Source organism: Odontesthes bonariensis, chromosome 24, assembly GCF_027942865.1.
Source record: "Odontesthes bonariensis isolate fOdoBon6 chromosome 24, fOdoBon6.hap1, whole genome shotgun sequence".
NCBI classification, from domain to species: domain Eukaryota; kingdom Metazoa; phylum Chordata; class Actinopteri; order Atheriniformes; family Atherinopsidae; genus Odontesthes; species Odontesthes bonariensis.
Genome location: NC_134529.1, coordinates 8,905,195 through 8,919,268, shown reverse-complemented (window position 1 = coordinate 8,919,268; position 14,074 = coordinate 8,905,195). Strand labels below are relative to the sequence as shown.

The window sequence follows — 14,074 nt, the reverse complement described above, 5'->3', positions numbered from 1 at the left end:
TCTGACATAATTTCTTCCATTCATTAGTTTTGTTAGTAATATGGGTTTCCATAGATTTTCTCAAATTGTTTTAATTGAGGTCACTCTTTTTTAATAGATATTTCAGTTTCTTTTCCTTGCACTCGTTTCTTATTCATAGTAAGTGTAGTAAATTGCAGAAAATACACCCCTAGTTTGATTAAGCAGAGACGAATATTGAGAAAAGTTCCTATTTTCATAGCTAACCTCATTATTTGGACAGAAGCCATAATTTTAACTCAGAGAATACAGTTGTTGATGGTCAGTTATTCAAAAGTGGGGGCATGCCAACCTCCACCCTCTGTAGGCAATGCACTGACTATGGAGTAAGAGCTTTATAAATGACTGTCCTCGCAAAACTGAACCCATGGGTCGTTTGTTTATGCAGGCAGTAACAATTTGTAATTATGTTTAAATTGTGATGGTTGCATATTACACTGGTGACCTTCTCAGGGTGTACCCTGCCTCTCACCCGATGTCAGCTGGGATAGGCTCCAGCCCCCTGGACCCTGAGTTGGATTAAGCGGGTATAGAAAATGGATGATTGCATATTACAAAGAACGTGCTTCAGTCCTAAAATTGCTTTTTTTTTTTTTTTTTTACAATTAATTTCAATTAAATTTGATTCAGTGATACTTTATAAACTCCTGAAGGGAAATTATATTGCTGCAATATAAATGATTATTAGAGATCAGGTATTGTGACAGACAAAAAATAGAATAAAATAAAATTCAGCTGACAAGCATTTAGAAAATTGATGTGCTGAAGATATTTCAGATGACACCCCAATGGGTCATACTTAGGGATATGAACAAATGACTTATTTGGTTATTTTGATTAACAATCCCAATTCAAAGAAGCTAAGCTATTCCTTTACACATTCATTTAAAGGTCATAAAAAAATTAGCTTTAAGGTGTTCTTGGACATTTACAGCTTGCTTTTTTTCATTGTGACACACACACACACCACTCTCTTATACAGAGACAGCACATATAATCTTTAATAAAATGTAAACCATTGCAGTATACCACAGTTGCCTATAGGAAATGTTTTTTGTGCAAATGCATGTCATTGTTTCAGGTATAATTATATTTAGGTATATTTGTTGTTCACTGTACACATAATACCTACTTTCAAACAAGGAGGTATCATTTCTATGTTTATGCTGTCTGCGTGCCCTTGCCAAGCAAGATTATCTGTAATCGACTGAGCCAGCTCATAATGAGCCAGTCAGTCAGCAAGTGAGTCAGTCTGGGGCCAGGAACCTGAGCCAGAAGAACTATCTATAGTTTTTGGAAGTGGGAGGGTGACAGAACGAGGGTAAAGACTATCACACTACTTCGGTTCTCTCTCTCTCTCTCTCTCAGTTCATTTAGGCAACAGTTGGTAGCGTGGAAGAGTGTTTTTTAAAATCAGGAGTGTGTGAAAGTATATGTATGTTTCTGTGTGTGTGTGAGAGAGATTAAATGTGTATATTTAAGTAGTGGAAAAGTGACTGTGTAGACCGGAAAGTGAAAGCAGGAACTCAGATGTGTGTCTGTCTATGAGGAGACACACAATGGCCTTAACTCGCCTCTATCTCCTCTTCCTCTTCTTCCCTTTCTCCACTCTGGGACAATACTACCGACTCCATAAACAACTACAACAACAACTACAACAACAATTACTACAACGTCATCGTGGGAACCACAACAGCTTCAGCCCAACCTGCCATCTAGGTGAAGAAGGGGAGTTGTTGTGCGACCAGTGTCAACCAGGCTACACAGGACCACGATGTGACAGGTAACACGTACCGTTAACACCAATTAAACCTAATGCACATCCATTAGTCTACAGAATTCAATTTTTTTTTCAATTTAATGTCATTGAAGTATTACTTGAAGCTATTAAGTACCAATCATATTCCATAACCTAATGAATTTCTTTAGAAATGTCCATAGAAGCACTGAAGTCGTCATTGTTTTCATTCCTGGCATAAACTATGTTTACTGTCAGAGCTAGAAAATAAAAAGGTAATGGGCTGCTCATTAACTCTGTTTCCAGTTCTCTGCTTCTCATTGTACATCCAGCCGTCTGTCCATAATAGATTTTATTGAATGACAGACATTTTTGTTCCATTAGCTGTGGACTTTTTTTTTTTTTTCCATCAGCCCTGGCTAATAGGAAGTATTTCTATCTGGATGTAAGTCTTGTTAAAACTTGACATATAGCACAACTGGAGTAAATATAGTCTTTTCAGCACCCTGGATGACTAAAATGCAGCATACTCAGTATGTTTTGTATCAGACTAAACACAAACTTAAATTGTTTTTATGTCATTAAGAAAAAAAAGAATATATATATTTTTTATATTTAGAACCGTACAGAACTGAGCTTGTTTTTTGGGATTTAAATGGATTGACTCATAGAGTTTACATTTTTATCTTGTATAAAGAGTAATACTTATTATAGTAATACCCTATCATCCATTTCAACATTTTCTGCAGTCTTATATCGCAGGCCTTCAGTAGCAGGTTTGTCAGAATAGTTACTATCAGAACACTTAGGAAACATTCTCACATGATGTAGACTAAATACTGTCACTGGCTTCTACTAAGACACCCCGTTAAGAGGATTCATAAGTTAAAAGTAAAGATTTTATTAATGGTTGGTTTAAGATTTGTTAACGTCTCATTGACAGCTGTCTATTCTCTTATAATTGATATTAATGCAGTTGGTACCGAATCAATAAACACTCATGGGTTTCTCATTTTCTATTAAACCACCAAGTCTGAAATTAGAAATACAAAAGAAAATAATTTAAGAACATGTTTTTATTTATAAAAAATACAGTTTTTAAAGTTACTAAGTTGTAATGTATTTTAGGTAAGTGCTCAAGCTGTTCACTCTGTCATGGGTTTTACATAGCCAGGCAACCCAAGAGTTTATAATCAAAGGCTGATAATAGATCTGATATAATCACATTTTTAAATATCAGTAAAGCAATAATCTTTACTACTTGTATGCTCTAAATAAAGGGTGGCTCATTAAGAAGTAGCATCTAAATGTAAAACTATTTCTGTTTGTTGTATATTTGGACACTGACTGGACTGAGATCAAACTAGGCCTGTTTGAGGATAATAATTGTCAATGCACAATCATGATGCTCTTGACCCACCATTTAAAATAGCTTTACTGTCCAGAATGGGCAGTTCACACTTTTCCTTTAGTGGCCTGTTTAACTGAGAGGAATATCTGTCACAATTCAAAATACTGAAATTATATGCTCATGTTTGCTATATTAGAGGCAATGCCACCAGTTATACACTGGATGCTGATTCCACTGCTATGCTGTCTTTAAGGTTTTCATAAGGTAACTATGCATTTCTGCTGAGTGTGCATCACTTGGTGTGTGAGGGGTTTGTTTCCTCATTGAGCAAAGAGGATCAAATTGACTCTTCCACAATCTGGTTAAATGTTATCTCAAACATTGTGGATATCTTGCTGAAACATTTTGCTCCAAATAGATTTTTAGCTGCAGTTACCCAGGCAGTTTATATTTGCTGCTGGTGGTGGAGATGGAGCCTCCACTCAATGCCCCGCATAGTCTGCATGCCTCGCCATGCTGTCCACAGCAGACTCTCTCTGTCTGCTTTCGGTCTTTTTTTAAACCTCATTTGCCACTGAGAGAGGCAAACTGACTCATTGTCAGCCATTTTTTTTTTATCTCAGTCTCAGAGTATCATCTGCACCTACATAACCATCCAGCCATCAACCAATATAGTTTAGCACTGACAGGAGGCCCAACCAAAACAATTCAACAACCCTTGCTTCCTCCTCTCTTATGTGTCCACATATTATTGAGTGGCCATATATAGAAATGTCTTTTAATGGGATCAACTGTGCCGCTTTTTCTAAATTTATAAGGCACTATAATACAGTATATAGCTTTTTTTAATTTTTTTTTTACTTTTTTGTATGAACACACTGAAGTTTTTTTTATCCAAATCTATTTGTGAGTTTATGCAGCTAAATATACAGAATCTACATAATACTCAGATGTTTTTGCTGTTCTGAATCCACGTGGTGCATCCATTCGTTCCTAAAGGATAGGGAAAAATACAGACTGTTGCTGCACTGAATCAGGACAAGGAAGCTGATGGGATGTGACAAAATGTTTTTTGACTAATGGCAGTATTAAAGAGGTAATCAGCAGTTGTTGTTTCTTGTTCTATCAGTCCAATTGATACCTTCTACCTGCCATTACACTTCATTATCTGCAGTGTTTTTGTTGTTTTTTATGATAATTAATTGTAATATGGCAATTTGTTACTATTATGGGCTTTAACAAAATAAGCCACTCTGTTCATCCCATCCTAATAGAATATGCACTCGCTGCGAAGTGATTCTACTTTTCAATTTCCTGTCCATGAACACCCATTTAAAAAATATCTGAAAGCCCTCACAAGCACCTGCTTGTCAGCTAAAAACATTTTGAGTCATAAGCTGCTAATTAGGGTTTGCAAGCATGTAATTGGTCTACATATAAGATATATTAGTTATAACACATTTATTTGGATTGACTCAGTGCCAACCAGCTGCCAACATGATGATTAACTGTTAATGTTCATGTTATTTTATTCACTGATATTACTATTGGCAGCCCTATGAATGTAAGTGATGCAGCCTCGGTGATGGGCCTTTTTAATCTGGAAATGTACAAACACCTATATAGATATTTTGGGATGAAAGAAGGTCCCTTTTCAAGACTGACAGTTAGCAACCAAAAAGTCAGAAAAGAGAATAACCAAAAACCATGGGAGAACACGTGACTAATGTGAAAGCATAGTTAGTGATTGCATTTGTAACTAAATAAAGATTGCGAGGAAATGAATACAACGTTGCTTTAACAAACATTAAAAGTATCACAGATTCAAGGCAAAAAGGGGACTGAAAGAATGTCCAACCTACAGGTTTACAACTGGCAAAGGGTGGAGTGCTCCCTCTGGGTTGGAGATTAGTCCTGGCCTTAAGTGGAGTAGTTTAAGTGTCTTGGGATCTTGTTCATGACTGATGGCAAGTTGGAACGAGTGATGGACAGTAGGATTTAGGCTTCGTCAGCTGTAATGAGGGCGCTGCTCTGGTCTGTTGAGGTAAAGGGGGAACTTAGCTGAGAGACAAAGCTTTCAATTTATAGATCAATCTTTGTTCCAACCCTCACCTGTGGTCAGGATATCTGGGTAGTAACTGAAAGAATGAGGTCACAGATATGAGGGACTGAAATGAGTTTCCTTCTGAGGATGCCTGGGCTCAACCTTAGAGATATGGTGAGGAGCTCGCACAGGGAACTTGAAGTAGAGCCGTAACTCCTCTGCATCAAAAGGAGTCTCCCTGTGGCCACCCTTTGGAGGTTTTCTATGTACGTCAAGTTAGAAGGAGACCCCAGGAGCACACCCAGAACTCGCTGGAGGTATTATATGTCCCTTCTGGCCTGGGAACGTCTCAGGATCCACCAGGAAGAGCTGGAGAGAGTCGCTGGGGAGAGGAGTGGCTGGGTTTCTCTCCCGGACCTGTTGCTCCTGCGACCCAACTTTGGATGATTGAAAAATAATGGATGAATCTTTAAATGTAAAATAAAAATGGAATATATATGCTTTTTTAGATTATTAATTCAGTGGTGTAGAAACTTTCAAAATGCTAAGGCTTTTTCAGCGTCCTTTATTGATCTTTATTGACTGGTAGCTGGTAGCTTCCTGTGCCACATGAAAAGGTTTGTTTCACAAGAACTCATTGAATTGGTTATTCCAAACAATCCAGTCAGCTCAGTGTAAATCTAAGAATAAGGATTTGCACCAGGCAGTGATGTGTCCTGGAGACGTTTCCAAAAACTGTCAGATCTAAGTCTAAGACCAGAGTCTAAGACCAATAATAGTATCAAACATATTATTTGTAGTTTATGTTTGGATCTGGAAGAAGACCCAAACTGTCACTCTCAGCTAAGAGGAAATACGTTTAGAAGGTTAGGAAGAACCTCGGAACCTCCAAGTCATCGACCTTCTTTGAAGGTCGCGAAGCTGGGACATAAGTTTCATTATCTAAAGTCAAGTAATTTTCACATTACGATGGACTCAGAGGCCTCTGTCCAAATCAGTACCTTACTGGACTGCTTGCAGCTGAACACGTGAGTTTTATGGTCAGATAAGAGAAATTTAATTGTTTGACCACAGTCACTGTAGTTATATTTTGAGGAGTAAATGTCCAACTTTAAGTATGCTGTTGGTAGTATCATGCCCTGGATCTATTTTGCTGCCAGTTTGTTTAGAAGATTGCACAAAGTGGATAAAATAATGAAGAATGGGCACTACTTCTGAATTTTCAACTAATCGGGAGATAGTCGAAAGTTGGACTTAACTGAGCGTTTCTTCAGGACACAAAAGAACATTAAAAAAAAAAAGAGATAAAGAATGTGGGAAGGATAATATCTTTTCAGAGGCTTCTGACTCCATTGCTCTCGACCTCCGCAGATGGGTATATTTTCAATGCAGATGAGCAGATGTGCAGTCCTCCAAAAAACTGACAATGCAGGGCCCTCTAAGATGATGCCACGCATTGGTCGAATACTGATTAGCTGAAAGTTAGCTCTAGCCAGGAGGGACCGATAACAACAGATTTCCTAACAAGGAGAATGAAACACCAAAAATAATAAATAGCAAAGAAGCCCTGTGAAAAGCACAAACAACAGCTGCACTGACATTTTTTATAATTCAAAACTTTGTTTCACTTCACCACGAAGCATTTTTTTGCCCACATTGATTTCTGTGTTCTCCACAGCAGAGCAAAGCCAGAGCACTGACAAAGCCAAGAACAGCCCACAGCTCAGGTTGTTCCACATATTTCTGTTACTATCCCCATTAACATGTACGTGTATTTGTGAAACTCCAGCACAAAGAGCCTGCAGAATTATGTTCACACTTTAAGGTTAAGACTTTGGAATGGTCCTTCCTAAATCCTGACCTCAAACCAAGAAAAGTGGTGCAACACGCAATTGTGTTGTAAAACTTTGAATATATTGTGGTGATTTGACACTTCATGACTAATTAGTGATCGAATGATGGGTGTTTTTAGATTTAAAAGGATTTATCTAAATTGGAAGTCTTATTTTACCTCATAAAAAGTGCAAAAATACAGAAATATGATCACAAAGTTATTTGAATATTAGAAGAAAAAAACGTGTGAAGGAGAGAATGTGTTTCCCTTGTTGCAACTCCCTGTTCATAACGCTAAGAATAAAAGACATAAAAACTGTTATGATCCATCCTCTCTCTGTATCCCTGTACCAGTTATGCTCTCCATATATTCCCTGTGCAGTCTAATGGTTTTGACCAGGTGTTTAACCCCCTCGGTATATTACAACTATAAATACCTTTACTTCCTCTTGAGGCCCAAGTACTTACTCACGCATATGCTCATTTCATAGAATAAGATAAAATAGAATAGACTAAAATAGAACAGAGGCATCCATATTGCACATAAGAATAACTGCAAACATAAACTCCACCCGCTCTCCATTTAAAAAATAATACTGCTGCCGGTACAATTCTCCTCTTGACTATGAAGATGCACTTGTGGAACAACACACACCAACTACAAACATACAAACAAACTACTGCCACATGCATCCACACAAACACACGCACACACACACACACACACACACACACACACACACACACACACACATGCAGAAGCTAATAAACCAGTTCTATTGAGTACCAAGGAGGGTCAGTGGTAATAATGGCTGGCTGCTCTTGACTCTTTCCCTCCCTTTGTCCTTTCTTTTCCCTTCTCTCTAAATTTAATTCTCTTTTTGATGTGAAGACCTTTTCCACCTCTCCATCTCTCTCTCCCATTTTTCTCTTCCCTTTGCTCTCTCTCTACATCTCTTCCTCGGATCTCAATTCCCTCCTCAGCCTGTAGAGCTTTATTTCAGCGTAGGCCCTCTTTATTTGGTTTCAGTGGCTCTTGTCACGGCACTGCGCTTTCAGTGTAATATATTTCCCTGCATCTGAGCATCCTCCAATTATTAATCAAATCAGAAGAGTCTGAAATAAGAAAAAGATCAATAAAATCTTGGAATGGTTTAACAAGTAACATATTTGTATTTTAGAAAAAGGGTCTTTTTAGTAAAATCTGGGCAGGGCTTGGTGAAAATACATGTAGGAGGTAACTGAAGTCAGTTAATCTAATCTCCATTTAAAATATGTACAATGGTTATTTTCTTAAATTTTAGTATCATTTGATGCTTGGTTCTGGTCTGTCCTTAGCTCTTGCTGTATGTGTCAATGAATTAATGTCAGTCTCTGTTTGTATGTGATGACACATTGTGTTAGAAGTTATAGTATAAAACAGATTTTCCAGCTGAAATTTAAAAGTCATTTTCAGTGGCTGTTGAATATAAAAGGGAGAAGACAAGGTCAGCTATTGTGTATTTTCTTGCAGACTTGAAAGCGGTGGAAAACTATGTTCTCAAGTACAGTATTATTTGCTCACAATAGCAGGAAAAAATGTATTTTCAAGGAATATTGCACCACCACCTTATTCAATGAAAAAAAAAAGACGACGAACAGGATGACATCTTAATGCAAAGACTTGGAAACACAAAGCTCAGATGGCGACCAGTTGTTGAGGTATTTTAAAGCTCTTGTGTATGAAACTGTATGAATTATATCACCGTTTTTCTTCTGGTGATATAAGTGTTTTTTTTAAAGAAGAGGTTTCACAGTTTCTGCCCAGCAGTGTAGATCTGTTTTTTTTTTTAAAGGTATACTAAGCAGTTCCAATTTGTAAGCACAATATTTCAAATGTGCCCCCTCCTTTCCTGCTCTGCAGAGTAGCAGCGATATTATTTAAGTGAAAGATAGTTACAGAGAAAAATAGGAAATTAGAGAATTAAAGCATAACGGGCAGATCGTTTCATACCAGTTATGTTCTCAAGCAGAAAAAAAATTAAAGTCAGCGCATAACCACGTGTGTGTGCTGCATCGTCAAATTTTATGTGAAAGCTCCTTTTCTACTGTGGAGTGTACTTTTAACACTGTTGAACCCTTGTTTTCTTACAGCTTATTGTACGTTTTCAGTTCAGGAACCATGAAACTGAACTATCGATATTTGCTTGCCTCTGCTGTCTCCCAGATGTTCCAATGGATACTACGGCCAGCCTAGTGTACCAGGGGGATCGTGCCAGCCCTGCGATTGCAATGGCAACCTGGACCTATCCATACCTGGCAGCTGTGATCCAATCACCGGCCAGTGTCTAAGGTGTCGCCAGGGTTACGGTGGCATGGATTGTGAGAGCTGTGCTGAAGGTTTCTATGGAGATGCTATCACAGCAAAGAACTGCCAATGTGAGTAATCAGACCTAATGATACAAAGGTCAGTCCACTCAATACTATGAGCTTTATTAATGCTCTGTAAAAAAAAAGATTTTATTCTTTGGGTGACAGTCTTATTTGATCTAGTATGACAAGCAGATAAGGTGTCATATTTCTATTTAGAAAAGATTAGACTAACCATGTCAATAAATGTGGAGTGTTTCCCCTGATGACATGCTTCTACTTTTAAAGTAATGGACTACTTGAGGCAAGTGGTATGTTTGCAGGTACTCTGTGAGTTCAACAAATGAGTTCAAATGGACCCCAGTCAATGCTTTTTGGTACAATAACTCATGTTAAAGTCTAGAAATACATTTGAAAAGTACAAATATGTAAATTAAATGAAATTATTACTGTTAAATAGGGAAAAATGTATCATCATCCAAACTTTACAACCCCCTATTTGAAATATTTGAAAAATGATTGTTTTGCATCCAAATAGTTGGTTATAGCTACTCTGCATGTCACACCTTCCAACCCCAAACAGCAACTCCTAGGACCAAAAGAGTAAATACAACACATTGAATTGAACAACTTGTCTTAAGATTGTCAACACACAGTATTTCTTCAGAATCATTTTTGAAGAAGATGGAAAGCAACACTCAAAGTAGAAAGTAAACTAAATTGGGAGTTCAAGAAGGAGAATATGATTAGCTTTTCAATTAATTTTATGAATCTTTAAAGAGTGCCAGCAGTGTCGTTTGTGTGTCTCAGCAGGGGTGTTACACCGAAGAGCGCCATGTCCTCATGAAACTTATCTGAAATGATTTAAATGATACCTTTAGTTCTAGATAGTACACCATCTGCAGTGTGGGTTTGTGTGTGTCGACAAGCAGCTGTGCCAGTGGGAGGTGTGATGTCGGAGCAGCCCACTGACTGCCAGCTGTGCTTAAAAGTGAGAATAAAAGCTATACCTGTAAAGAAGAGACGGAGGGACTGAGCGGCAGAGAGCGAAATGGCAGGGGATACAGACATACAGATGGCACTTGTTTGTGAAAAAGTCTTCATTAAAACCTGTGCTGTTGGAAAAAACAGAGCAGTGGCAGGGTGACGGGCAGAAAGACAGACACCTCACCCGAAACAGGAGACAGGCAGACTGATAAACAGATAAAACTGTCAGAGCAGCACAAAAGCAGGTAGAGAGGCTGACAGAGGGTATTAATGTGTATTTGATAGTTCATTGTTCTGTGGTTGTTTCCCTTCTCCACCAGCTAAATGGTTATTGATTAATCAGGCTGATCTATTGCTCTCCTGCAGTGCTGATCAGATGCTTGCGTATGGGAGATGGAGGGTTGGAATTGATCTGGTACGAATGACAAAAGACCACCAAGAATTATTAAAAGACAACAACTCTCCCTCTTTCTCTCTCTCTCTGTCTGTCTGCCACCCTCTCCCCATCACTCCCAATCTTAATGAATTTTATTGAGTGGAGCAGGAGAGTTCAGGCTGAGTCCATTTGTGCACTATTAGACTGTAAAAATCCTGTACATTTTCTTTTGACATCGCAGTTCCCATCTGAGGCCACTTTTGCTATAGCCATTTTGTGTCTTCCCCAATAATGATTCAATTTAATTCCTTTTGTGAATGGGTAAATGGTGTTATTTTCCCAAACAAACTTGACCACAAAGTAATTTGTCCAGGGAATAAATTCAAGAAAATGAACTCCTCTGACAATTTCTCGCGTAGGGAAAAGTCATTTGAAAGCAGTTGCAACAATGTGTGAATTACTTTGTTTCACATTTGTTCAGTCACTAGAACTAAGTGAATATGTAGAAATTCAATAATGACCCTATGCTTCCCATGTGTCTGAAACTTAATGAACTTTTCACAAATGCCTTGAACATTTAATCAATAAACTCTTCTGGGATCTTTGGGAAAACTGTAATTTTACCATTTTTAACGTGCTAAGTGCAAAGACTCTTTTCAACGTACTGATGGGTAAAAAAATGAGTATACATATATATAAATATTCTGAACCAATAGTTTAACCAAAAAATAAGTGATGCATTAAATTAATCATAAACAAATGCAACATGAATTTTCATTACGTGGATAATTCCGTGATCATCTTGTTTGTATCTTAGATGATAGAAAACTATTATAGTTTACATCTAAATTGATTGTATTTATTCTTTGTACATTATTAGCGTGTGTCAGCCATTAGTTGCACTTCCCATTTACAAAATTGCTTATGAGATGTCTCAATGGGCTTTTACTTAAAAGGCTTTAAGTACAAACACTTTAATGATCACTTTTGGAAAAAAGTTTATTAAAAGATATTTTGGCGTAAATACAACCTAAAAGATCATTATCATTAGACTCGTTTAAGTAAACGAGACAAAATTACTTGAAAATGATCATCTATTTACTGAAAAAAATTATCACATATCTGGAAGTGACCAAAGTATATTAACCTTGGTGTCTTTTGTTGTGAAAAGTTTCAAATAACTGTTGATCAGCGCTACTTAACTTCTTTGGAAAAACAGCTTCAACTCTGGGATTGTAGTAGGTTTTCTTACATGAACTGCTTGTTGAGCAACTTAGAGTCTTTTTTCTAATTGCTAGCCCTTCTTTTCATTAGATGAACAAATGGCCTGCTTTTCTTCATTAGAATTCAAATTCCAATTAAAAATTTACCGTTCCAACAATAATGGCATCCTATCCAGGCCCAGATGCAGCAAAACAGCCCAAATCATGATTTTACTACCATGTTTTAGAAAATTCAATCTGAATCTTTAACGAGAAGAAGGTGTTTTGTTTAGTCAGCTTATTCTTATTCTTATTCTTATTCTTATTCTTATTCTTATTCTTATTCTTATTCTTATTCTTATTCTTATTCTTATTTTGAATTTCCCCCATTGTGGGATGAATAAAGTATTTTTCTATTCTTTTCTATTGTCTAGCCTTTTTGAACCCCTAAATTGCCCCTTAATCCTCTGTGCAGTGATTTAGGCAAAAAAACACCCACCTATCTAAAAGTATCTATAACTTGATAAATACTTCTATATTAGCTGTAAATCTTTAGGATTTTTTATATACAAATAAATTAATAAATAAATGAATGAATTTTATCCCACGACAAGAGTGACATTGTAGATTAACAACTTACAGAAGAGAGTACAGATGGTCCCTGAAGGTTGATGCTACAGGCTGACATACAAAGGCAAGCATTTATATGTGTGTTCTATTGATGTTGGCGTGTTAAATGTGCATCTGCATGTATGCAGTCAAGTAGGCGTGGGAAGGCATTTTTGCCTTTCTGCATTCAGGTGCAAAGCTCTACCATATGTTTATTTCTGCATACTTCTGTGTATCTGAGAATGTGTGTTTGTGTGTGGACATCTGTTGTAGGCTACATCATCTCGCCACCATCTATCTCACAATCATGTCCATCCTTCTGTCTCTTATACATATAAGAGGAGAAAATACCAGGAGGTAGAACAGACCACTATCCATGTGTGTCATTACGGTGCTATGTGATGTGTGCTATTAATTCCATGAGAAGGTGTATATGGTTTTATGTGCATCTGTGTGGGTATTCATGTATGCTTCTGACAGCTTATGTACCAGATGGTGGCGTTGATGTTAAAGCCTTTTAATTGTTTATCTAAGGGGTTGATTGGCGTATGTAGGTGTCTTTTTTGTCATTAGGGATTTAAGCTCACAAAGTTTAGATACAGATGAAGTCATGCAGAGTTTCATAATTAGATAGTGAGAGGGAGAGGGACATTTGAAAGGTCCTGTTTGTGGATATATTTTGGGATTTATATAACAAATTTAACGAGTTACTGTCGAATAAAAATTAGTAGCAATGGTAATGAACTTGAGGGCATACAGTGTGAAGACAGACACAGTTAAGACATCAGAATCATCCAGTGGTTTAGAAGGAATAATTACATGTTATCTTGTTGTATGTTATCTTGTTTTACCTTGACTTTTTAGGAATATTTACTAAATCTAACAAGGTGTATGGCATACAACATTCGGAAAGAGGACGAGCATGAGCAAGTGAGCTACTCATTGAATTTTTGTGCAGATCTGAATCACTTTCTTTGACATTGCAAAGTTGGATATTGCCCATCTCTATTTGTCCCTCATTTTTCTTACATTGCAGTGATATAAACACATCGTAGGCATTTTCCTCTGCTGTTGTGTAAAGACGTGCAATGTAAGATCACATATTTGTACGCTGATGTCCTAAACATATTACTAAGAAAGTAGTTTTACTTTTGTAACATAATTCTCCCTCGTCTGAATGATTTTATATCAATCATCTTAAACATTTGTTTTTCTAATAGCTCAGTGTGCAGTTGCAATTGGATTTCTCTGCATCAAGAAAATGGGACGGTTTCTTTAGAACATATAGGTAGTGAAACATAATTCTTTGTTTAGACTGTGAAGACAATTGATGTGCACTAAGTATTATATTATATCATATATATGTTCAGTGTACCTGGAATTCTGGGGGAATCACCACTGCTGGTAAATGGTTCGTTTCCTTTCGGTCCATTGGCAAGAATGACTTTATGTTGTAACATTAGGCTCAAGTCAGGTTTCCTCCATAACATTGCATTCTTTTCATTTTTGCATGTCACAAGCACTAATGCACTGTTTAAAGTTCAAGGTTTCATTTTGTCAGCCCAAA

At 37.1% G+C, this 14,074-nt stretch overlaps 1 protein-coding gene across 7 annotated transcripts in view; it reads left to right on the top strand.

The window, feature by feature from the left end:
- The window catches only part of lama2 (laminin, alpha 2), a 177,842-nt gene that overhangs the window by 86,048 nt on the left and 77,720 nt on the right, over window positions 1-14,074 (top strand). For all 7 annotated transcript variants that reach the window (XM_075459601.1, XM_075459599.1, XM_075459605.1 and 4 more), the window contains exons 20-21: window positions 1,715-1,801; window positions 9,191-9,402. In XM_075459601.1, coding sequence (XP_075315716.1) covers window positions 1,715-1,801; window positions 9,191-9,402 — 299 coding nt within the window. The remainder of the gene's footprint in view (window positions 1-1,714; window positions 1,802-9,190; window positions 9,403-14,074) is intronic.